This window comes from Lissotriton helveticus, chromosome 3_1 (genome assembly GCF_964261635.1).
Source record: "Lissotriton helveticus chromosome 3_1, aLisHel1.1, whole genome shotgun sequence".
Classification (NCBI taxonomy): Eukaryota; Metazoa; Chordata; class Amphibia; order Caudata; family Salamandridae; genus Lissotriton; species Lissotriton helveticus.
In genome coordinates this window covers 1,537,070,515-1,537,097,480 of record NC_136061.1, presented here as the reverse complement: position 1 = coordinate 1,537,097,480, position 26,966 = coordinate 1,537,070,515, and the positions used below count along the sequence as shown (strand labels likewise).

Here is a 26,966-nt window from a genome sequence, read left to right as displayed (position 1 = left end):
TGGTTGGATGTGTAACAGGATCAAGGATTGATTTAACCTGTGCATTGAAGAATTGTGCAAATTCTGCTGCTTTCTTGGGTGAGTCATCAAATTTGATGATTGAAGATGAGGGGGCATTGCAGGTAGTTTTGGTTAGGTGAAAGAAATTCTTTGGTCTGTTCTTGACAGAATCGAGGAGGGTTCTAAAGTGAATAGATTTTTCGCTTTCTTAACCGAAACAATACTGCCTATAACACAAGCACCTTTGCACCACAATGCAAGGGTGCCTGTGTTGAAGCTAGGCTGCCAAAACGGTGCTAGCGCAAGGTAAAAGGACAGGAATTCACCATATTGGATTAATATGGCACATTCCTGCCCTTTCCCTGTGACGCAGGACAGCCCAGCAAGGTACCAGCGGCAAGGAGTGGAAGCTTCTAGGTTGACACGAGTGGTGTTTTTTCTGACGAAAGTGTGATAATGAAGGATACCACTCTCTCCTTGACCAGCCTACCGGTATCTCCTAAAACCTACCTAGTGTTATCTACGGAATCTTGGAATTAGTAGCCCAGGTAGGACTCATTTGGGAAACTTAGTAGGTGATTCACTTATGTTAACATAGGGTCCTTTTGACACCTAGGCCAATAAGACATGGATCCACTAGCCCTGATGAATGTCCCAGACCTATTAGGCTAATTATTGAGGGCAGAAACATGTTGGCAAGTAAATGATGGACGTGAGTCATTGTACTCTGTGATACCCATCATTAGACTGGATTTTAGCATACCTAGGGTCCTCACGAATAAAGGTGATAACTGAGGAACTCTAGGGTATTTTTAATTTAGCTGGATCCAATTTTTGTCCAGTAGTTTTATGTAAGAATTAACTCCTATCGCCAAGTCTACGTGGAAGTTCAGTATGCCCTGGTAGCGCCATCTTACTAGGGTGGGGAGAGGATGCAGATGATATAGCATGACACTATTGTGTGTGTGGGACATCCTCTTCCATTAAGGATAGCCTTCCCATTTTGAACGGTCCCACGTTACTTATAGTAGGAGGGGCTTGACCCAATCTGTGCCCTTTCGGTTCCTACCGGCACCCTACCTTGTTGTGGTTTGCCAGAGCAGCAAGGTGACTTGCTGCGTTGGGCTGCGCCACTAAAGTTATAAATATGGCCCTAAATCTCTAAGTATCAAAGGTTCTAAAGCAAATCAGCTAACTAAGATGCTTTAATGCAGAGTAAGATGGTCTCCTGCACAGCCTTGTCCTTTTTCGCTCCTGTAAACTTGATGAAGAGTTGATCATCCACCAAATGGTCTTTGGTGCAATCAATGTAAAACAGTGAGCTCTCTTTGGGTTCAGATGATGAAGTCCCTACTCCTTGGAATGATAAGGTGGAGTGAAAAAAGTAGATGGAGTGATACTCTTACCAACATGAAATGGGGTGGCAACTTTCAACAGAAAAGAGGTACGCATCCGAAGAAACAGTCTGTCAGGAAAAAAGCTGTACACAGAGGGTGAACCAAGAGAGCTTAAAGCTCGCTGACCCACCTGCTCGATTGAATTGTCACTAGTAAAACTGTTTTATTAGGCAAGAGCCTCAGGGAACAGCTCTGTAGGGGCTTGAAGGGGAAGAATATGATAAAAGTGTGGACCAGATTGAGGTCTTGTTGAGGCATCACGAAAGGGGTAGGAGGGCGCAAGTGATACAAATCTTTCAGAAAATAAGTTACAACAGGTGACTTGAACAGTAAGGGTTGAACCAGCAACTGCCAGAAAGCCAAAATGGCTGACAGGTAGCCCTTAACAGTGCCCTGGGCATGGCCTTGACGGGCTAAAGATAAAACAAACGGCAACACCTCTGACAGAGGTTCAGAAATGGGGTCCACCTGGCATGAGGAACACAAGCCACAGACTTATCCCAAAAGAGGCGTATATAGTTTTAGTGAAAAGGATGCCTGGATGTCAAGATGACATCACAGACCTCAGGAGGAAGATGGAAACCCCTTGACTGTTTCCGCTCAATCTCCACGCATGAAGGTAGAGAGTGCGTAGGTTAAGGTGCAGGACCCTGCCCTGTTGCGGTGACAGGGGATCCTCCCAAAGGGGCAGCCTGATTGGAGGGCCGATACTCATTGTCAGGAGGTTGGGATACCATACTCTCTGTGCCCAATCTGGAGACCTTATAATGACTTGGGCCTGGTCAGTCCTGATCCTCTTGAGAACTCGGGCCAGAAATGGTATAAGCGGAAAGGCTTACTGGAGTCCTGAAGTCCACTTAAGTCAGAATGCATCTCCGAGCGGGAGCAGCATTGGGAAACTCCAACGCACAAGAGTGTGTATATTGGATGTTCTTGGTGGTGGTGAATAGATCGTACCAAGGTTCTCCCCATAAGTGGAAGAGACCTTGTGCCACCTCTGGGTGTTGTTGCCATTCATGGTCCACAAGGCATCCACTTCTGATTTTGTCCGCCCTGGAGTTCAGAGAACTTGCCAGGTGCTGCACAAGCATGAAGACATCCTAGCTCTCCAGCCAAGTCCAGACACGCAGAGCCTCTTGGCAAAGTGGCCACAACCCCACCCAGCCCTATTTGTTGCAATCCCACATGGTGGAGGTGTTGTCTGTGAACTCTTGAACAAACCTTTAGTTGATGGATGGAAGGAAGGCTTTCAACATCACATGAATAACCCTCAGCTCCAGCAGGTTGATGTGGAGGTGGGACTCTGCTGGAGACCTCCCTCAGGTGGCCTCAGCAACCAAGAAGTGATGTCTTGGTTGCTGATCATTGTCAGTTCCGAATAGGGAAGGGAGAAGGGTCTGCCGCTGAGTCAATCACAGTTTATCATCCACCACAGTTTGCCATCCACCATTGCAGATCTTGTGCAGTCCCCTACAATATATGTGTCATGTCAGAGAGATTTCTCTGATGCTGCCCATCCTGCAGGTCAACTGCCACCAGCAAGTATTCAAGTTCCAACGCAGACCGAACCAGAGCAAATGTGAGCATCTTGAATTTCTCTTTTCTCAAGGCGCAGATCTAGTATAGGATGAAGGCCTCCATCCTTTTTGGGCTCCAGAAAGTAGAGGGAATAACAACTACAACCTACTTCTGGTGCTCGCACGCTTTTGATGGCTCCTTTGGCCAGGAGAGCCTGTACTTACTGATAGGTGAAGGAGAAAAGGTCTTCCGTCAGCTGTTCTAGGGATGGTGGCAAAGGATAATAATCTGCTAGATTGGCAGGTACCGTTAGTACTGCGTAGGCACATAAGTGCCCCAACCACGTTTGCGGTGGGGGTGATAGGACTTTTGCTGGGACCATGTAGTTAGAGAAGGCCTGAGAGACCAGGCTTTCCCAAAACTGCTGGAACGTTATGTCAGCCTTGTCACCAAATAGGCGAGAGCCATTATGTCAATCAAGGATGACTGGACATCCCTTGGAAACACGGTGGACTGCAACCAGCTGTGGTGACACCATAGTAGCCATGGCTCTACCTAGGGAGTCTGTGGTATCTAGCCTACACCAGATGGTAAACTTTGCTGCATCCTGACCATCCACTGAAACTTGGTCGAGGATGGCTCGGGTCTCCTCGGGAAGCATGGAAAGCATCTGCGCAACCAAATCACATAGGAATATTGGTCCTAGAGGCAGGGGTGTTCACAGACCACAAGGCTAAGCTTGTGAAAGAGAAAATACTCTTCCCAAAGGTGTATAGCCTCATTGATTCCCTGTATGGTGGAGTGGAAGGGAATGCATTTAGGTTGACCTTGGCTGTTGAAGCAGCACAACAAGTCTCTCAGGGGAGGGGTGCTGGGAGAGGAAGGCTAGGTCCCCTGTGGCAGGGCAGTAGAATCAGGCAATCATGCGGTGCACAGGAGCCCCTGTGCAAGGTTTAGCCCAGGACTCTAGGAGAATGTTGGTGAGAGATTCATTGAAGGGAAGCAATGGTTCAGCCAAACCTGCTCCTGACTGAAGCACCTCTGTCAAGATGTTGGTCTTGACCTTCACTGCTGGCAGCTGTAGGTCAAGGACCTCTTCCGGCCTGCGCATCACAGATGGCAAAGGATGCGCCTTCCTCCAAAACAGGTCTTGGAGGGGAAAGCATACCAGAGTCCGGAGAAGTGTACAAGCCACTGGCATCACCCAGCTCCTCATACCAGTTCACTTCTGGCTCAAGTTCCTTCTCTAGGGGATCAAACCCTTCCTCCTCATCCCCCTTTACAGGAAGGAAGGGTTTGGCTAGGGTTGATAAGTCATGGGGTAGGTAGGGCCTGGATGGAGCCAGCATTGATGGTAAACAGTGCTAGTGTGGTGGTGGCGGCTCGGAATCAGAGAGGATAATGGGCTCATTGTCAAGAGGCGCCAGTGGCATCAGGGACAGAACTGGAGGGGAAGGAGTTGGGGTGGAAGAAGGCATATATGGCGATGCCAGTCCACATCTGGGGGTGGATTCAGAGGGACCCGCTGGTGATGGAGGTGGACCCACCAGAGGGTAACCCAGCCAGGAAAACTCTCAGCTCCATCGGGCCCAAAGGCACACCAGAGGGGATTAGTGGCCCAAAGATGGTGTGAATAGTTTCGTAAAATTCTTTTATTCTGGTGGCCATCACTCGGGGAAACTTGAGGTACCATGGGGCGGGCCCAGATGCTCACTTCGTAGGTGGCATGCTGGAATGAGGCCTAGAAACACAGCATTTAGATGGGGAAGCTGTAGAACACCTCAACAACTTCTTGTGCTTCTTGGACTTACCCAACTTAGAGGAAGAGGTCCTAAAAGGCGAAGACAATCGTCTGTGGGAATGGGTCCGGAGGCAACCCCGCTCTCTACCCCAGGAATGAGACCGGGAATGCCTGGAGCTTTCTTCTGCCACGCCACCAGGAGTTTCAATTTGACACTAGGCACTAGAGACAATCCAAGTGGGGATCAGACACAGCTAAATGTCTGTTATATTCCCTGCAAGGTTTAAACCCTGCAGGTTTTCAGGGGGCATGTCCCTAGCACACTGAGAGCAATAGCTCAAAATAGTCAACAAAAAGGTCGAAAATGTTTTGTCAAGAAATAACCGAGGTAGCTCTCGGGATCTGTGCTTTTGGCGCAGAAAGAAAGGAACAGGGGTGGCGCTTATCTGGGCACTGTGATGTCACTTCAAACCCTGATGATGCCGACCTGGAGCTATTCAGTATGCCACCTACTGGCATGCAGAGGTACTGCTCAAGATTTTGCGGAACCAATCTACACCTGGGGAATATTCTAAGGTGAGGAATCTGCAATTAGAAGTCTCTATCAATGCATGAATACTAAACTAATTTATATTTTTGTCTGAATGTATCATCTTTGGACTATATATATATATATATATATATATATATATATATATATATATATATATATATATATATATATATATATATATATATATATATATATAAATATATATATATATTCCTTCCAATCATTGACCATGTCTATACATCACACACCTACAGAAATAGTGGCTGCTCACTTTTTAAAAGGGAAGCAACATGGATTTTTAATTTACTTTTCTTTTGAAGAACAAAGCAGGAGTAGGTAACAAAAAAAACTGACTGATGCCAGTTAAGCAACGAGGCACAAGATCTGATGCCTATCTTGCTTCAATGAGACCTGCCCTATCTCCTGAAGAGCTGACCTGCAGTTTGGAGAGTAGACAAGTGGTAAAGATACCTAAACAAGAGATATTATACCTTAGCTGGGAGAGCCTTCAAAGGACCTTTGGATCAAAAACAACAGTCCCTCTAGAAGAGTTAAAAGGGTTATCCAGTCACAGTGCCTGAAGTGCTAGTGTCTAAAGACATTTGTATGCCTTGGCAGCACAGCACAAGGGCTCACCAATGCCGTGCAGTATGTATGACATACATGCATTATTTCCAGCCCTCCAGACAGTTTGAGACCCCCCTTCCATCTCAGCTGCTCAGCCTCGGAAGCTTGTTTCCGGTCCAGGGAAGGCATGGCTTGGCAGTTCGGGCTGGACTGTTCCCTTGAGGCACAGGGTCAGACTGATTTGCATATAGCCATGTCTGAACTGGGGTGGCAGAGTGGGCTAAAGAACGGTGATGGATTCAACCCAGATCTTTTGACTGGGTGTGAGTGTTTGATTGGTTCAGATGCTCCATCCATCACCAATCCCTTTTGTACCGCTTTTGGCCACCATAAGTGTGGCAGGGTATGCTCAGACGTGAGTCCCTTGCTCACTTTGCCACTGGATTCAAGCAAGCCGGGCTGAAGACGGCTGTAATGCCAGAAACCGGTCCTCGGAAGCTTGTTTCCGGTCCAGGGTAGGCATGGCTTGGCAGTTCGGGCTGAACTGTTCCCATGAGGCACAGGGTCAGACTGATTTGCATATAGCCATGTCTGAACTGGGGTGGCAGAGTGGGCTAAAGAACGGTGATGGATTCAACCCAGATCTTTTGACTGGGTGTGAGTGTTTGATTGGTTCAGATGCTCCATCCATCACCACCCCCTTTTGTACCAGTCACGATTCCAGCAGTGCAGCACAGTTCACCAGAAAAACAAACATGAAAACCACCAAAGATACCTTTAACCTAATGAGCACACAAGACGTAATCAAAGATGCAAAGTCTTGTAGGCCACAATAATCGCCAGCAGACCCATGTTCTGCTCATATATTCAAGAACATCCTCTGAACTAATCCTGCCAGAACTATCAGCAACTCCTTGAATAAAGCTATCTTACCAAAAGAACACTAAATGTCTTACATTTTCCCTCCCTCAAACAAACAGATCTTAAACCTTTCTTGCATCCAGCCAATCACCAACTGTTGCTAGTTAAAAAGGGTAGAACACTTCCCTCAAGACATATTTCTTCATTTCTCAAAGTAAATAACCTTCTCTCAGATTATCAAAACAGATTCTAGTATGGTTGTATCGCTGAGGCAGCACTGGTTTCCCCAATGAATGATTTAAAAACTATAATGGATTCAAATGGAGTTTTGGCACAGCTATTGCTTCAACTCTTCCTTTCATTTGATTCGGTTCTTCATTCCACGCTTCCACTGAGAGTTGGCTTTGGAAAATGTCCTAAAACATTTCTATGTGTAGTCCAGCTAGACCTGCACATTTTAGGCTGGCACCTATGCTGATAACATCCCATGCAAAAGAGAAGCCAAGCAGCTATTCTTTGTCAGCTCCTCAATAGCAGTGTGGTGCATTTCACCCAGATCTGGCTCAATTATGCTACATAAATCGGAACTGCGCAAAGTGGCGTGATAATAATAATAACAATTTCACTTTAATTGTGGGAGGCTGAAAAGTTATTTCAAAAGTTGTACCTGTGACTTGCCAGTCACACCCCTCCAAATTTCTCTCTAAGCCTAATACTTTGAGATGTGTACACAAGGGCTGCCTCAGACATGCATATTTTGCAACATCAATTGGTCAGACTAAAGTTGTACCTTCATCAACAATCTGTCAGGTGCATGTTGCTGGGTTGGCAATGCTAAATATTTCAGAAGCAAAACTGTCATGACACAAAAGGAATCAGAGAATTGGATAGATGGGTTGTTGTCTTGAAATAACTGAAAAACGCATCTAATGAGCTATGCATTAAAATCTGTAGAATCTGCTTTTAACTTGTCAATGCAATTAAACTCATTTTCAAAGATCACTGTCAGTAGCCTATTAACAGTGTAAAATCCACAAAAAAACATGTTTGTTATAATTGTATTGTGTTTGTTTATCTAATATATCTGAACTGTATAAATGGCACAGTTCGTAAAAAATTTTCCTTAAATTAGCTATAAGGATAGTTCCGCTCCAATTGCTTGAAATTATTGCCCCGTACATTGTTGGAAGTGTTAGCACCCCTTCCCCCTTGAAGTTAGGGTCAAGTTGCCCCCATTACCCAGCATTGTTAAGCTTTCTGAACACTCAGCTTGTAGAATGTGTAATCTGAGGCACAGTCCGAACCTTGAAGGGCTTGTATAACATGTATCTGGAAGATCTGTGCAGCATGATGGTCAGTGGTGAATACTACTTAACAGGGGTAGCGGAGCGGGGCAGATGAAAAAAAATCACTTACTTGCAGGTCGTCCGCCTCCTCTCGGTCCTCTTCAATCGACTCCTAGAGGCCTGAGGCAAATAGGCTCCCAGGTTCCCCTAGCAAATCACATCACTGCTTTCTCAAGCATGACAGCAGCGTTGTGATTGGTCTGAGCGCTGTGGTTCGGCGCTCAAACAGGGACTGGGCATGTTCTACACCTAGGCTGTGCAATACAGCCATTTGGAATACATACTAAGTGCGCATGACTCTTTGGCTGCCCAAGACTGCCAGCCAAACCATCATGCGCACTTAGAGAGGGCCCACTGCTCTGGTCACACAAGCCCCACCCCGCCCTGCACCTAAGCTAGTACGTAAAAATTAAATGATAATAACATTGCGTTATTATTATTTTATTTTCCCTTTTTGTACTGCTCACAAAGCAGTGGGGGGATGTTCCTCAGCCTTAGTGGAGGAGCCACCGATGATGAGTGATATGTCTAACTACATTCTGAAAGATCTGTGTAACCTGAGGGAAAGTTGTTAGAAGCCTGTCATTGGGAGCAGAGCTATTATACAACCAGAAGCCGCATTTCCTTTGGGATATCGACCACAAGAGAGCAGCTTGCTTGACAAGAGACTGAGATTTTCACTCTCTGACACCCAGCGGCACATCCTGTGCATGTTCCGCCAGTCACAATACACAATATTCAGGGTTTCAGAAGGATCTGTCTGACCTCCAAGTATTGCACCACCCTCTCAACAAAGTTAGGGTTGGTCATGCAGTCTGCCCACAGAGGAGACAGGTTACTGGGGTAAAATGCATTCCTCCTTGTTCGGGTCAGCAGATCGAAGTCTAGCCAGGAACCCACAGTGTCGTCCCAGAGAACAGCGAAAATGGCTTCCTTGCGTTGGGCCACAATGTTCTGAAACTCCTGTGCCTTCTCTGTGTTGCCTGGATTCAAAATAAGATAAGGAAAGAGTCAAGAGTCCATAAAGGAGCGGAGAGCCTGCGTTCGATGCACTGAGGACAGGTCTCAAATGTTCACTAGTTGTAATTAACAGTAGCATTATCAGATGAATAACGGGACACAGCCTTTACAACGTGGGAATTACCACGCATTACCTTTACCCCGCATCTACTACAAAGCATATGCCTTTTCCACGCATGTCTTTACAACAAATACATATGTCACTCGGGGTGACAAATGTATTTCGCAGGTGAGTGTAGTGTGTGTGTGTGTGTGTGTGTGTGTGTGTGTGTGCGCGCGTGTGTGTGTGTGTGTGTGTGCGTGTGTGTGTGTGTGTATATATATATATATGTTAGCGTTTAGGGTGGGTAAAGGTTTTTGCGGGTCAAGGGCATTTTCAGGGTGGGTACGGGTTGTTGGGTGGGAAGCATATTTTTACGGTTTAGGGTGGGTATACGTTTTTGGATGGCAAGGGTATTTTTAAGGTGTAGGGTGGGAATGGGTTTTCTGGTGGTAAGGGTATTTTTAGGGTTTAGGGTGGTTAGGGGTTTTTGGGTGGTGTTTCCCCCCTCTCTATTTCATAAAAGACTGACCCCGGGGTATGGGGTCCCGGGGCCGAAATCAGCCCACAGAAGGGGGGCTACGCAGCTCCCTTCCCTAAAAAAAAAAAAGCCCAGCAACTCGCTTGAGACCAGGCCATGCCCCCTTTTCCCACAACTCTGCAAACATGCCTCCTGGGGCGCTGCTGGTTTGGGGATGAAGTCCCCTTGGCTCTTGAGGGCCTTAGGGCTAAAGTGGAATTCCAACACAACCACTAGTGCGCAAGGAGGAGTGTTTGCAGAGTGGTGGAGAAAGGGGGCATGGCCTCTGACGACATCTCAGCAATCCAGCTATGTGGGTCTCTCTGGAGGTTACAGGAGGGGTAGTTGCTCCCGAAGGACCTTCTGGAGCCAAGGGGATTTCATCCCCCAACCATAAGTGTGCCAGGAGATGCGTTTACGGAGTGGTGGAGAAAGGGGGCGTGGCCTCCGAAGACCTCTCAGTAATCCTGCAGTGTGGGCCTTGCTGGAGGTAACAGGAGTGACAAATGCAAAAACAACAGTTGATGGACAGACCGCAGAACAATGTCATACATTCACCCCAGTACAGCGATCTGGGCCTAAATCCATCGTTTTTTTGCTCACCACTCATCCCAGTTCAGACATGGCCATATGCAAATCAGCCTTGACCCTGTGCCTCATGGGAACAGTGCGATTCAGAAAAGGGGGTGGTGATGAACAGAGTGTCTGAATTAAGCAGACCACTCTTACCCAGTCCAAAGATCAGGGCTTGATCCATCACCGTTATTTAGCTCACTGCCCCATCCCAGCTCAGGACCTGGCTATATGCAAATTAGTCTGTCCCTGGCCCAGTGCATCATGGGAACAGGGCAGACCAAACTACCAAGCCAATTCTTCACCAGAAAGGATACAAGCTACCGGGGACCGGTTTCTGGCATTTCAGCCTCGTCGGCCCGGCTTGCTTGAATCCTGATGGAGCAGTGAGCAAGGGACTCATGTCTGAGTATACCCTGCCACACCTATAGTGGCCAAAAACGATTCAGAAAAGGGGGTGGTGATGAACAGAGTGTCTGAATTAAGCAGACCACTCTTACCCAGTCCAAAGATCAGGGCTTGATCCATCACCGTTATTTAGCTCAAATTAGTCTGTCCCTGGCCCAGTGCATCATGGGAACAGGGCAGACCAAACTACCAAGCCAATTCTTCACCAGAAAGGATACAAGCTAATTTGCATATAGCCAAGTTCTGAGCTGGGATGGTGCAGTGAGCTAAAAAACGGTGATGGATCAAGCCCTGATCTTTGGACTGGGTAAGAGTGGTCTGCTTAATTCAGGCACTCTGTTCATCACCACCCCCTTTTCTGAATCATGGGAACAGTGCAGCCCGAACTGCCAAGCCATGTCTTCCCTGGACCGGAATCAAGCATCCTAGGACCGGTTTCTGGCTATCAGCCGTCTTCAGCCAGGATAGCTTGACTCCAGTGGCGTGGAGAGCACGGGACTCAAGTCTGAGCATACGCGTCCCACTCGGGGTGACAAATGCAAAAACAACAGTTGATGGACAGAACGCAGAACAATGTCATACATTCACCCCTTTACAGAGATCTAGGCCTAAATCCATTGTTTCTTTGCTCACCACACCATCCCAGTTCAGACATGGCCATATGCAAATCAGCCTTAACCCTGTGCCTCATGGGAACAGTCCAGCCTAAACTGCCAAGCCATGTCTTCCCTGGACCGGAATCAAGCATCCTAGGACCGATTTCTGGCTATCAGCCGTCTTCAGCCAGGATAGCTTGACTCCAGTGACGTGGAGAGCATGGGACTCAAGTCTGAGCATACCCGTCCCACTCGGGGTGACAAATGCAAAAACAACAGTTGATGGACAGAACGCAGAACAATGTCGTACATTCACCCCAGTACAGGAGGGCATGTTGGCCCCCAACGTCCCTCTGGTTCCAAGATGACTTTATCCCCGACAAGCAGTGAGCCAGGAGACCTGAATGCAGAGTGGTGGATAGAGGGGGCGTGGCCTCCTAAGACCTCTCAGCAATCCCGCTGTGTGGACCTTACTGGAGGTTACAGGAGGGGTATTTGGCCCCCAAGGACCCGCCGGAGCCAATGGGACTATATAAAACTGTAAAATACTTACATTTTTGTTGTAAAGGCTTGCGCAGTAAAGGCATATGCGTGGTAAAACGTTTTGTGGTAAAGGTCTATGCGCTGTAATGGATGAGTTATAAAGGCATGTGTAGTAATGGCATGCATGGTTCCTTCATACACTATTGTTAACTAGCAACGATAAGTTGGATGGGAATAATGCTCTGCTGTTATTTGAAGACCGCAATGCCTAGTATTTCATGGTTTTAACAAAAGGGTACTCAGAGTTGGCAACTGCTCACAGGCGCAATATCTGTGTAACGTTGCAGAAGGTCTAGGAGAAGGTCAAAGGCCAGGCACTTACCCAGCATGCCATGGAAGTTAGCCAACAGCTGCTCAACCCGACACAGTATGGCATTGAGATCAACAGGTATTATGGTGCTGGTCCGCGTGTCAGTGAGCGTGGCTTGGCCTACATTCGAACCAACGAACCAGCGCGAGGAGAAGTCCCAACCGGACTCTGCGGCTGCCTTGAGATCTGCAAAGAGGGTCTGTCTGGGACCTGTAGAGGGTGATAGTGTGTTCAAACATTCACTAAGATTGACAGGCCAACCAAAACGGAGTAGTAGAAAGGATGACATAAGACGATACTGAACGATAAGATAAGATTCATATCTGTGAGGGTCATAGCGTGCACAGACTGTTAAAAGTGACGAGCAGGAGTAAGGAAAGAGATACAGGCTAGAAAGTGAACCTGAAGGATAGAGTCTGCCTAAAACATTACATTTTTATGGTGTGTCAGGACCGTATGGATGATGGACTGAGTGGGCAACAGGGAGTGTAATGAAAGTCAAACGGACACAAAAAATAGGACAGATTGAGGAAATACAGTTGAGATCAACCAACAAGTAACCTGGAAAAGAATGGCAGAGAAGCTAGGAGGACAAAATAGCACCTGTCTGGCATTTGTGTGGGCCACAGTGTGTACAGACAGAATAACAAACAAGCAGCAAGACGAAAGAAGGGCACACCAAAAGGATCTGACAAAATGTCCATGTTAGCTGAGCAGACCCAGGGGTGAGGAACATAGACCCACAAATTACTTTAATAAAAACGGCTAAAGAACATTAATGCAGATTTTAGTAACAGACCTATAGTTTATTTTAATAAAATATTTACTGATTCATTTAGACCAATAGATGGCTTTGGAAGAATCCCATAGAGCGTTTAATGTGGGCCCATAAATGGCTTTAATAGAACATATGTTCCTCAAAATAATGTAGGCATGTAGGTCTTGTTAATTCAGCCCTAGAGATGGTTTTAATACACACATAGTGACACCTTTAATAGGGGATGGTAGATTACTTCAATGAATATATTTAGATGAAATTAATATTGACCTATAGATAGTTTTAACTGAGATCTATCCATAGATTTATTATACATCAATGGATGACTGTGATGGAGACCTATAAGTAGCTTTCATGTAGCTGTATACACAATTTTAATACAAGCCACTGGATGGCTTTAAAAAATACCCCTCAGTGGCTTTAAAACAGGCATATGTAGATTTAATACAGACATAGCCCTAGAGTGCCTTCAAAACTAGACTGTAAAACAACTTAATACAGATCTATATATCTATATATATAAAATGGAGTCCCATTATGGCTTCAATAAATGTAGTACAGGCCTATGGATGGCAATTAATCCAGACCTATTTATAACATTTATCAAACACTCATAGATTCATAATTACCATAGCATAATTTTAACACAAACCTATATATGGCTTTAATACATGGTTCTGGATAGTTTTGATAAAGCTATATAACCGTCTGTAAGACATACCTACAGATTTGCTTGAACATAAAGGATGGTAATAAAATACCATGGCTGGCTTTCATACATGTTTAAGTCATTAGATGGATCAATCCAGGCTTTTCTATAGCTTTCATGCATATCTAATGATAGCTGTAATACAGATTTATAGGAGACTTTAAAACTTCTGTGCACATGGCCGGAATAAAGGCCTAGAGACTACCATAATACAGATTGTTACTTTAACATAAATCTTTAGTTTACTTTATACAGTCGTCTAAATGGCTTAATACAAGCATTACTTTAATAACCACATTCAGATGACATTAATACAGACCTACAGATGACTGTAAATGGAGACTTGTAGATGGTTTTAATAAAGGACTAAAGAAGAATTAGTTAGACAGCTATAGGCGGCTTTAATACATGACTATAAATAACTTAACACACCACGCATATTGCAATGTAATCCATGTTGAGAGCCCATGGGCAGACTACGTGTAAATGTAGAATGTTATAATTTCTGTGATTAACAATGTCGTAGTATAATGAAAATAAGTTTTAAAAAATCCCCAAAAACCTTTAATACATTCCTACTTTAGATGACTTTAATTCAGACCTATAGTTAACTTTTATAAAAACCTAAGATTACTGTATTACAGACCAGTAGAGGGCTTGAAGCTTCTCTAGATGGCCTTAAGCCATCACAATTAGGCCTTCAATCATGTCATCTTTGCATCTATATTAAAGTTGAACATAGGCCATTAAGGAGCAATCTATAGGTCTATATCAATAACACCTGAACGTATTTATTAAAAACATATGTGAGCCTATAATAAAGTAATCTGTACATGCCTTTACGACTGACCTATAGGTGGATTTAATGCAGGTCTGTAGTTTGGATTTACAACAGACATATAGATACCTTTACTAAAGCTGTTCAGATGTCTTTAATACAGGACTGAAAATTACATTTATACAAACCTATAGATGACGTTATGAAGGCCAAATATAGGCTTGTAAAGATCACAGATGGCTTTAATGCAAGTGCATAGATGGCTTAAATACTTGCATCTAAAAATACCTATGGATTAATGTAATAAAAACATGTAAAGACTTTAATACACACTTATATATGGCTAAAATACACACCTTTAGATGGCATATATTCCTAAAGATATCTTTTAACAAAGGTCCATATATTACTTTAATATGTTTAGATGCCATTAATTCGTACCTATAACGGTTTTACTATGGACTTTGGGATGATCAAATCAGGTATCTATTGGATGCTGTAATAGAAACCTATAGTTGCCTTTAAAGTACTTCGAACAGGGGGTGATTAGGAACTCCTGGCGCTCACTAATAGTCTCACACAATATCTACGTTAGAGTGAATCTATAATGCGGTGCTCACAGAGAAGGCGTTCACCCCACGCCCTCAATACACCCTAAGGTTTTATGAACATTAAAATGCCTTAAGCACGCAATTGCATGAAATTATATGAAAATTATTTCACAAATTTCAACGTTTCTTGATGTCACGTGTCCAATCTTTATTGCTCCACTGCCACCTACCAACACGTGCCTTTTCGATCGGGCTTCTTGCCCCCGCGACTTTTTATTGTTTGCTTGTATAGCTTTTTTTTTTAAACTTTGGATGGTGAAGGCATATTTTTGGCCAACACAAGGCTTGATATGCTCTTGTATATACGTTGTAGCGCAAACTGTGACTACAATGACAAAGGACCAGAAACTGTACACTGATTTTGACGCATGGGTTTCCACAAAATGTCACACCATGTCACAGGATGATTGTATTCATAGTAAGGACATGTGGCCTATGTAAAATTGATGCTTAGTTTTGTTCTAGCCCTGATGAAGTTGTGGGGCAAGATGCCTGATTGACGAAATATATGTATTGGCAGTGGAGCAATAATGATTGAATACGTGACATCGCCGAACTATCACATTTGTGAAATAACTTTCATGTAATTCTGTGAAATTGCGTGTGCTGGAGGAATTTTGCTGATGCCTTTAAAGTAGACCTGTACTTTCCTTTCATTCGCACCTGCAGCTGACTTTAATACACATGACTTAATTATGGTTTTCATATACGACATTTAAATGTACATTTAGTTGGTTCTAACTTAGACCTAAACAGAGCTTTAATACGGACCTCTAGGAGGTTTCAAGAAATGCATTTAAATAATGTTAAATGATGTTAATACACACCTATTGGTGGCACCACATGATTCATACATTATTTTAATGCAAATCTATAGATTGCTTTAAAACAGGTCTCAGAGTTACCTTTAGTTGACTTTAATACATAGGTGGTTTTAATACTTGCCTATAGATGGCTTTAATGCAGGCCCATGGTCAGACCCCATACAAGAGTGGACATTCTCAGAGTAGAAGTGCAAGGGCATGCCTACTATGACACTGGGACCAATGAAGATAGCAAGAGGCTAAAACTCCACCTAAAATACATGTGGCACACAAAGTGGCTCCATGCCACCACCAGTGTGCCATAGCAATGCCTGTTAATAGCTTAGACTTGTCTGAAGGCCTTGTGTGGGCCCAGTGTGTTCAGGTGATTCTGCATGGCCAGATTCACAACAGCACACCTTCCCCACCATCCCCAGCCTCAGCTGCTCAGGAAAGGACGTATTAATGTTGATGACAACCCTAAAGCACAGGAAAAAAGGCTGTAAGAAATATTGTGTTGCAACACACAAACAAAACAAGGATTGGCAAAGCTAATAGTTGTGTTTGAATTGCTAACTAGCACACTTAAACGATATACACAAGAGGCAGCTAGCAAGAGCAGACAGAGTTCTGCAGTTGTAAGGTAGCCCCTCATGCAGTTCAATGCAAGCACTCGAGTGGAGGCGGAAGAATGCACCCAATCAGCCAATAGCATTTGGTGTGCAACAAATACTAAACTGGGCTGGGCCAAAAATGGATTGATAAAGTCCAAAGGCATAAAGAGGCTGGTCAAAGTAAGCCAATTGTTGAAAAGGGCGGACGTTTAGCCCACTCTATGTATATTGTAAGCAATAGGTCTCTACGGCAGCTGTGATGTGAAAACCCAGACATACAAAGGACTGCACACTGTGATTCAGAAAAAAATATCTAATGACATCACAAAAATCTGTTTAACATATAGATATAGGATAGCAGAGCAACATAACAGAAAAACAGAAAGACATGGCACTTGAATAAGGTAGTATGATAAAGCAGTGTAGAATGCCAGAAACACATTGCATGACAACACAGGATAGCATAACTCAGAAGTGCATGCAAAATTATACATGTACCATTCCCGTAGTGGATAACTGCGTGACACATCATACAAGAACAGAACATGGTTTAGCATACCATAACATACAGTACTTTAGCACAGAATCCAATAGCATATCATACATTTCCATGAAATAGCAAAGTGTAACATTACAATATATCAAAAACTTGGTGTAGTATAAGCATACCAAAAACGTTTGAGACAATATAGCTGAAAGTAATTAGTAAAGTATGGCTCAGCATAGAATAAACTAAAATAAAGATTTGCTAGAAATGCTATATAACATAGATCACTGTAAGAGTGTAACATAACAAACATTACTATTAATAATATAATCAGGACACACTAAGAGCTACAGATCATGAGATGCACAGTAAACATTTTTAAAAGTGAGGCAGCTAGAATTAAAACAACTCCCTACAAGGCACAGAGGGTGGTGGGACAGTCCACAGACGGTGGTGGGACAGTGGCAAACAGCCGGCTTACCCTCTTCCAAGCATGCAGCTTGTTCCAGGTCATCCATATAAGCCTCTGGTCTGTGAAAATAAGGGAGAGTGGTAAAAAAGTGGAGCAAGTAACAAGACAAAATTGGCCTCATAGCACCTGCATCTTCAGAATGAGGTATTTACCTTAACTCTATCATCTCTCCACTCCCTGAGATGCGCAGAGAGCAGCCAGACGTCCTCCTCCTGGGTGAGGCGGGGATATTATTCACCTTTCGCATCTGTGCGAGGTGCGGGAGGCTTCCCCTCCCAATGTGAGGAGTAGCTTGGTGTCAACTTTCTGCTTCCCTTGTGAGACATGCTTGGCGGTCATCTTTTCGACATTGGTTAATATGTGTAAATGTGCCATCTTTCTTCCCACCTTGGGATGCAAGTAAGGCAGCCAAGAGGGAGTGTGAGCCATAATCACTCAGTACTCCAGTTGGGATGTTGGGCCGACCATTCATCCCGAATGGTAGCCACTTTTCCTCCAAAGCATGATGAATGGACAGTGATCAAACTGTAATCATCCTTCATGTGGCATGGGTGGTGACCAGCCTTCCCCTCCTGTGCGAGGTATGGATGGTAGATCTCTTTTTACCTTGTGTACTGAAGGTGCCAATCTTTTTTGTCATTCTTTGCTGCATTAGCAGAAAATATTGTTTCTTCATTTAGGTGATACATGGAAGGAAGTAATCTTTTCTCCCATGTGCAATGCATTGAAGGTCACCACATAGGATGCATGACTGACAGCATTATCCCCACTTGTGTCATGCACAGACAGAAGGTACCTTTTTCTAGCTACATGACGCTTAATGACCATTAGCTACCTAGCAGCAGAGATCTGCATTGATGAAGGCCACCTTGCTCTCCCTTGTGAGATGCATGGATGGCAGACATGCTTTCATCCTGCGTGATACATAAACAAAAGTTATCTTTTCTCCTTGCATTATATAATGAATGTCACTAGTCTTTCTTCTCTGGTGCAATACTTGGATGGTGACCACTTTGCTTCTCTTGCGTGATGCACTGGTGATAGCAATTTTTCTTTCTGGAGGGAATGCATGGTCAGAGGCCATCCAGCTTTCCCTCAAGCACTTGTCCCTGTGATGCATGGCAGTCATTTTTTATACATGTGAGATATGGCTAATGGTCATCATGCCTCCCTCTCATGGTGCAAGGTTTATGTCAATCCTTCCCCTCCCCCACCAGTGTGATGCATGGATGGCAGCGATATTGTCTTCTCTTTAATTTACATGTGATCATCTTTTCTCAGACTTAGTGAAACATGGAAAACAGGGATCCACCTTTTCAAGCACAGGGACACCCGCCATCTTTTCATTGTGCATGAGTAACGGCCATCTTTTCGTGGGGACGCCTATATTTGTAATAAAGACTAACCTCAAAGGTCTTTCAGTGGAATCTACTTGTCTAGAAGAATATTTCCAAATTTCCATAGAGCCTAGTACAATGGTTCTTAACCTTTTGACTTCTGTGGCCAGCTACTTAATCATTACTGGAAGCCAAGGGCCCTCACTGAATCCTTATTGGAATCCGGGGACCCCACTGTGTCCTTATTGGAAACAGGGCCTACACCCTAAGTATTTTTGATGATTTTAACCCTAAAAACATACACACATAAAAATATAGAAACGAGCATTCATCAAACAAATACAGAAATGATTAAATACCTTAATACACAATTATTACAAAAGAATCACAATTTTAATTAAAATGGGAAGATTGGAGCTTTTCTAAATTTGAGGCCACACATCATCCATACTAAATTATGTTTGATGAACTTACACTGCTCCCAAGAATCTATCTGAGGATGCTTGTAGCCTCCAATTTCAAATTCCTTCACATTTACAAAACGTTTTAAAATTTCAAGTTTACATTTCGCTTCTTTATTTGAATAAATTTTATTAATGCTATTTAATTTTCCAGGCAGTAGATGACCCCTTTGATAGGCTTTGCGAATCCCCCAGGGGTTCCCGGAGCACAGGTTAAGAACCACTGGCCTAGTAGTTGTCTACAGACATGCATCTCACCCAGTTTAGAGGTATATGGGGCAGCATTAAATGCCAGCAAGAGGAGAAAGCCATGCAACGTACCTGGGCCCCCCCACTTGAACACTGTACCGATTCAGAGTGTAATTTCTTCTGTTGATTTCAATCTCCAAGCTGCGGTTTGTCATCCAGAACTTGTACTCCTTCTCCAGAAGTTGGATGTTTTTCCTGGGTGAGGGAACAAGTGAACGCAAGGTTAAGGGTACTCGTGTGCATCAACATAAACCAGTAGTGTGCTGATTTAGATACATATTGAAGTGATAGAACAATACAAAAGCTTGTAGGCGTGCTTAAATGGCACGAGGAGTACACCTTCCATTTCTGGGTAGAATCTGTGAAGAGTTAATTCTGCAAAACACAAACAATCAACATGCACTTTCTGCTGACACTCACTGGAGGAAGGCTGTGTCATTCTGCGCGTCCATATAGCTCTCCATCATCAGAGTAAGAAACGGAGGCTGACTTCTGCGCAGATAGTAGACACGTCCGCCGTTCGGGATTAGCCCATACCTAGTGTAAAAAAAGGGGCAGCTATAAGCACCTCATAAAATGACATGCATCACAGGCCGGCATGTCCCCCACTCAACAAATCCTTCCCTGCATATGTGACATTGCCCAATGTAAGAAGTCTGCAGTGGGAAGAAAACCAAAATACCAAAGGACTATTATATTGTGGCATGAGTTACTATTTCCCATCACATTCTATAAATGAGTGCTTGGTGAAAATAGAGGGGCCCTGCATTCATGTTATTGTATGATATAGCAAAACTAGTAGATCTTGCATATGCAAGAGCTATTGGCTTTGCCAATGTGTTGTAGCCATGTTGTACACCAGTGTGGCAGCTGTTCAGCATGGCTAAAAGTTAGTGGCATACAGAAGAGTGGCTTGGAAAGGGGTAGAGTGTCATGGAGTGGTGTAGAGTGTTGTGGAGTGTCACGGAGTAGGGTATAGTGACGTGGAGTGGTGTAGAGTAGAGTGCATTTGAGTGGATTGTTGTGAAGTGGCTTAGAGTGGAGTGTAATGGAGTGTTGTGGAGTGACCCTGAGTGACGTAGAGTGGAGTGGAGTGGCATGGCGTGTAATGGAGGGAGTAGAGTGAAGTGGATGGTCGTAGAGTGGAGGGGCGTAAAGTGGAGAGGCGTAGAGTAGAGGGGTGTGGAGGGGCACAGAGTAAAGTAGAATATCATATAGTGGAGTGGCATGGAGTGGAGTAGAGTGGTGTAGATTGTAGTGGCCAAGTGTTGTTGAGTGGAGTAGAGTCTCAGAGGGACAATGGAGTGGTGCAGAATGGAGAAAAAAGGCATGGAGTGGCACACAGGGAGTTGCGCACAGTGCAATAGAGTGTCATGGCATAGAGTATAATAGATTGTCGTAGAATGGAGTGGCGTAGATTGGAGTAGAATGGCATAAAGTGGGGAGGAGAGACAGTGTTATGAAGTGGTGTAGAGTGTCATGGTGTGGCACAGAGTGAAATGCATAGAGTGCAGTGTTGTGGAGTGGCATACAGTGTCACTGAGTGGTGTACAGTGTCATGGAGTGGCATAGAGTGGAGTGGCATAGAGTGCAGTGGAAGGAGTAGAGTGGAGGAGCGTAAAATGGAATAGAGTGTCGTACAGTGGAGTGGTGTAGCATGGAGTAGAGTTTCATAGAGAGGAGTAGAGTGTCGTACAGTGGAGTGGCAGTGGCATAGAGTGGAGTCGTGGAGTAGTGTGTCAGAGTAGAGTGGAGTAAAGTGGCAAAGAGTTGAGTAGAGTATTGTAGAGGGGAGTGGGATAGAGTGTAGTAATGTTTCATAGAGTGGAGAGGAATGTAGCAGAGTGGGGTAGCGTAGAGTGGAGTAAATTGTCATAGAATCAATTAGCCTGGAGTGTAGTAGACTGAAGTAGAGTGGAGTGGCATATAGTGGGGAAGAACAGCATAGAATGTAATGGAGTGGCATATAGTGTTGTGGAGTGGCGCAGACTGTTGTTGGGGGAGTAGAGTAGAAGAGCGTAGAGTGGAGGGACTTAAAGTGAAGTAGAGTGTTGTAGAGTGAAGTGGCATAGAGTGTTGCAGAGCGGAGTGGAGTGCCAAGGAGTGGAGTGACACAAAGTGGAGCCAAGTGTCATATAGTGGAGGAGGGTGGACTCGAGTGGCGTGGCATGGCATAGCGTAGAGTGGAGTAAAGTGTCATAGAGTATTGTGTCATAGAGTGGAGTGTTGAAGATTGAAGTGGTGTAGGGTGGCGGGGCATAGAGTTGAGGGGCATACAGTGGCACAGAGTGGAGTGGCATGTCGTAGAGTAGAGCGGCGTGTCGTAGAGTGGAGTGACGGACTTCATCTGTGGTCTCTACCCCTGAGGCGGAAGCCGGGGGCTCAATTTGTATTTTTAAAAGTGTGCATTCTTGTATGATTTAGTGGCATTTTGTTTAAAACTTTTGTCCCGTTTTTAACTTGCGAGCCTCATTGGAAGGAATCGCCGCCTCCCCACGCTGTTCCCAGCGCAGCAGACTACGTGCTGACGCCGGGGATTACAGCCGCCATATTGGGAGAAGGAAGGGTGGCGTTCCAGCAGCTGGACCCCTCCCGCCCTCCTAGACTATTTCAAGAGCGCCTGCGCGAAGCGCGCGCTGACTTCATCTGTGGTCTCTACCCCTGAGGCGGAAGCCGGGGGCTCAATTTGTATTTTTAAAAGTGTGCATTCTTGTATGATTTAGTGGCATTTTGTTTAAAACTTTTGTCCCGTTTTTAACTTGCGAGCCTCATTGTAAGGAATCGCCGCCTCCCCACGCTGTTGCCAGCGCAGCAGACTACGTGCTGACGCCGGGGATTACAGCCGCCATATTGGGAGAAGGAAGGGTGGCGTTCCAGCAGCTGGACCCCTCCCACCCTCCTTAGCACTGGAAAAAAGAGAATGGTGGCTCGTCCGCGCAGCGGGCGGGCGCAGCGGGCGCGCCGGCGGCGCGCCAAAGGCAAGCCCGTCTGCACGGACCCACGCCTAGCGCCACGACCCCTGGTTCAGCGAGGCAGGAGAGGATTAGTTACCCCGCTGCCGACTTACATCAGCTGAGACCCGCTAGGGGGTCTGTATGCTCCCAATATGACCTTGACAACATTAATGGAGTGAGTACCTTCTGTCCTAGTAGTAACAACTATGTACCGTTTGTTGATCAGAAAGCTGCACTACCCAAATCACATAAAATAAAGCCTAACAACATTTTTATTTCTCTCATAAACGCACGTTCTTTGGGAAGGCATAGGCAGGAAATCACCGATTTAATCTTGGATAAGAAAATAGACCTGCTTTTCATCACAGAAACTTGGATGGATGATACATCTGGTCCGGATCTAGTGGTGGCTGTGCCAAATGGTTTTTCTATATTTCGACAAGATAGACAGGGGAAAAGAGGTGGAGGATTGGCTATCATTACCCGGAACCACTTTTCAGTTAGAATTTCGCCCTTATCTTCTAAAACATGCGAAGCTCTGCACTTTGCCATTAAGCTTACTCCATCATACAATCTTAAAGGAGTACTTATTTATAGACCTCCAGGGGCTCGTGCTGATTTTTTGTCCTCTTTTTTGTCTTTAATGGAACCCCTGGCAATTGAAGATACCTTTATGGTATTGGGGGATTTAAATTTCCATTTGGAAAAATCTAATGATACCGAAACTTTATCTCTTATGGCTGATTTTGCCACCTTAGGCTTAACCCAGTTGGTGACAGCACCTACACATGAGGCTGGTCACACACTGGACGGCATTTTCACCAATATAAATGAGATAACAGTAAAGGAAATATTGCCCCTTATCTGGTCTGATCATTTTGCTATCATGAGTAGCATTAGTATTAGCCAGGCCAACAAACCCAACCAGAATCCCCCAACACAGGAACCTTTTAGAGTCTGGAAGGATATTGACACGGTGATCTTAAGAACATCTCTAATTGACACCTGGCCGACCATTTCTGGAGAGGCTAATGTAGCCGTGCAGCAATTCTCAGACTGGTTAAGTTCGGCGGTAGAGATATCTGTTCCATTAAAAACTATTTCTAAAAATAGGAAGACGCCCTCAGCACCTTGGTTTACGGAATCATTGAGAAAGCAAAAACAGATTTGCACGAATCATGAGAGAATATGGCGAAAAGCCTATGATAGGGAAAATAAAACTATATATAAACAGTCATTGGCCATGTACAAAAAAATGATTTTTGAGGTCAAAAAGAATTTTTATGAGGAGCAAATTGAAAGCGCCAAAAACACCAGCAGACAACTGTATGAGGTGGTGAAGTCATTAACTGGAAAACTACCCGATCTGGCTCCCCCATCCTCTCAGACTTTTTGCAATGCCGTGGCAAATTTTTTCTTCTCAAAAGTGAATGACATCTATGCCGAGTTTTCTATGATTAATAAATCAACCAATTTGGCACCTATTCTATCTAATAAACAAACCAAGTGTTCATTCACCCAATTTAAAGAGGCAAAGGAGGATCAAATTACAGATATTATTAAGTTAATCAAATCTGGTTCTGCTCTTGACCCTTGTCCTCCCAAGATTTTTCCCCCCTATAATCGACTTAATAAGTGATTTTACAATACAAATCTGTAATGCGATGTTCATATCTGGGGTTTTCCCAGATAGGTTAAAGAACACGCTATTAAAACCTCTCTTGAAGAAGCCAGGCTTGGATAAAGAGTTACTAAAAAAACTACAGGCCTATTGCTAGTCTGCCTTTCTTAGCCAAAGTGGTGGAGAAAGTAATGAATATACAGCTTTCTGAATACATTGAACAGAATGATCTGCTTGATGAGTCACAGTTTGGCTTTCGGAAAATGCATGGAACAGAGACTGCGCTCATCAAAGCCGCTGATGATATCAGGGCCATTAGAGACCAGGGTGGCACGGCAGTGTTGATTATGCTATATCTATCCGCGGCCTTCGACACGGTCAATCATTCCATCTTGATTGACCGTGTCGGAGAGCTGGGTATCCACTCCACGGCCAGAGCTCTGCTTGCTTCCTTTTTGGCAGGAAGAACGCAGGCAGTAACTCTGGGGCCATTTAGATCGGCGGACCTGGCTCTACCATGTGGAGTGCCGCAAGGCTCATCCCTAAGTCCGACACTTTTTAACATTTATGTGTCGGACTTAGCTAGGGTTATTAAGATCTACCGGATGAGCCTCACTACTTATGCCGATGATACGCAGCTGGTGCTAGCCATCAATAATGATGGAGATGAGGTGGCAGCTCGGTTTCAGGAAGGCATGTTGGCAATTAAGGAGTGGATGGCCTGCAACTGTTTAAGGCTGAACTCCGAGAAAACGGAGGTGATCATTTTTGGTAAACTTCTTCCCATCTGGTCATCAATCTGGTGGCCTCCGTTGCTCGGGGTACTACCGTCTCCGGTGCAGAAGGTGCGAAATCTTGGAGTTATCTTCGATGAGAGATTAAATTTCACTAACCATGCCAATCAAGTAGCCTCCACTGCATTTTTCAAACTCAAACTACTAAGAAAAATAATTCCATTCCTCTCAGACAATGGAGGAAAAACGGTGGTGAGCTCACTGGTACTATCCGCCTTGGACTACTGTAACGGTTTATTCTTGAATGCTCAAGCTCGGGTGGTTGCTAAGTTACAACTGGTCCAGAATGCGGCAGCAAGGCTGCTGTCTGGGACCCCCAAATATAAACCGATTAAACAGGTAATCAGGAGTTATCACTGGTTGACGGTGAAAAATAGGATTAAATTTAAGACACTGGGCCTCACCTTTAAAGCCATCCATCAGTTAGGGCCGGCGTTCCTTAAACAGAAGCTCATGTTTTACCGCCCCAGTCGACAATTAAGGTCAACAAATGCATTTCATCTTATTGTGCCAAGAACAAAGACAGTCACTTGGGGAGACAGATGCTTCATCAATGCTGCAGCCAAACTTTGGAACACGCTTCCACTAGAAATTAGATCCACTCCCACATTGTTACAATTTAGAAGATTGTTGAAGACATGGCTGTTTGACCAATAAGCTTCTCTTCCACCGTTACTATTTTCATGATTAAAACGGCAAATTGAGTATTTTGAGGTACCTGTGAGTCTCAGCGCCAAGACGCCCAAGGGCATATGATGCGCTTTATAAATCTTAAAAATAAATAAATAAATAAATAAATAAAGTCGAGTGGCATGTCGTAGGATGGAGTGACGTGTCGTAGAGTTATGTACGGACAGACAACATTTGCTAAAGTGGAGGCGAGATCGCTGGTTAGCCGTTTTGGGGGATTTTATCATAAAACTTTTCTATTCTTGGGTTAAAAAGCTTGGATTGAGCTCCGCCCTCTTCGAGTCGAAAATGAAATGTATAACAGCAACTTTAATTTTAACGAACTTACTGAACACAGCCTTACATTTGGAGGTGAATTTTCGGCTAAAGAAAGGAACTTTAATTTTAAAGTTTTACGAATGTTTTCAAACGAAGCAAGAAAATCCCAACAGTAATCTGTGGGAGAGGAACATTCGACCCAAATCTGCATAAGCCAGAAGATTCGAGAAAAGTCTTGCGTTGTGCTCCAGTCACCTGAAGGTCTCTCTTTGCTGGCGGTGTTACTCAGATATCTTATACTTGCGATTAAAAGTAGTCTCACACTCTCAGTTTAGAGTGAATATTCAATATAAACCCGTGGAAGACCATCTAAAATTACATGGATCCACCGTGTAGCAATCTTAACATTAAAGATGAGATGTTGCTGGGTTGTGTGAACAAAGAAATAACACCTATAAGTAGGAAATGGCTGCTCTCCCTATTCTTTGAGAAGGTTTATGAGATGACACAAAATGTGTTTCTTTATAGAACATTATATATAGCATTCTCCCATCTATAAACGCATGTTTAGTAATACTGAGGACTTACCAACAATGTGTAGCCAAAACAATTACCCAATCATTAAGTAGAACTCAGAAGTGTTTTTTCAACAGATGTCTTTATTTTGGCCTTCCGTCACCAAAAAACTGTAAGGATCTCACCTGTCTACCAAGTCCAAGAAGTTTTCGATCATACCCTTGGCAGTGTTTGGCATCTCGGAGAGCAGAAGTCCATTGATCACCCAGTAGGAATCCCTGTTGAAGACAGATTCAAAATTCAGCTTGGAATGTTAGGTCTAGGCCAATAGAGGTTTCGGGTCTTGGGAGTGAGGGATTTAATCTTAGGTGACATCAGAGGGGAAAAAACAATGGACACAGAAATTAGCAGTGGCTGAGATTAATTCAAGCATCCCACACATCTTATTATACTTTCTTCGGTGTGACATCCTAAGTGCAATGGTGATGTCTAGATATAGGACACCTTCTCACTGTACGACTGGAACCAAGCCGTACCCAAATGATGAGCCCCAACTAGGTCGAATTTGGCCTTCTGTTGTTTGTTGTCCAGCTCGGTGAAGACCTGGCCTGGCTTTTCCGGCTGGTCTGTTCCTCTTGGAACAGGGTCGAGACTGATTTGTATATGGCTGGGTCTAATCTGAGGTGGTATGGAGGGCAAAAAACACGATGTGACCCGAATAATTAACAGTGGATGGGATTAATTCCAGCATCCCACTCATCTTTTTCTTGTTTTCTTCAGTGGGAGTGATGGTGGGGTACAGTAACAAGACGAATTTCTGTCAGTTCCATCAAAGCGTGGT

At 44.4% G+C, this 26,966-nt stretch overlaps 1 protein-coding gene across 2 annotated transcripts in view; it reads right to left on the bottom strand.

Moving 5' to 3' along the window:
* Positions 1-26,966, bottom strand: part of TREH (trehalase) — a 217,369-nt gene that overhangs the window by 33,378 nt on the left and 157,025 nt on the right. For both annotated transcript variants that reach the window (XM_078682220.1, XM_078682221.1), the window contains exons 7-12: positions 26,311-26,403; positions 19,713-19,829; positions 19,365-19,487; positions 17,255-17,304; positions 12,006-12,203; positions 8,749-8,966 (exon numbers count right to left, since the gene is read on the bottom strand). In XM_078682220.1, coding sequence (XP_078538346.1) covers positions 8,749-8,966; positions 12,006-12,203; positions 17,255-17,304; positions 19,365-19,487; positions 19,713-19,829; positions 26,311-26,403 — 799 coding nt within the window. The remainder of the gene's footprint in view (positions 1-8,748; positions 8,967-12,005; positions 12,204-17,254; positions 17,305-19,364; positions 19,488-19,712; positions 19,830-26,310; positions 26,404-26,966) is intronic.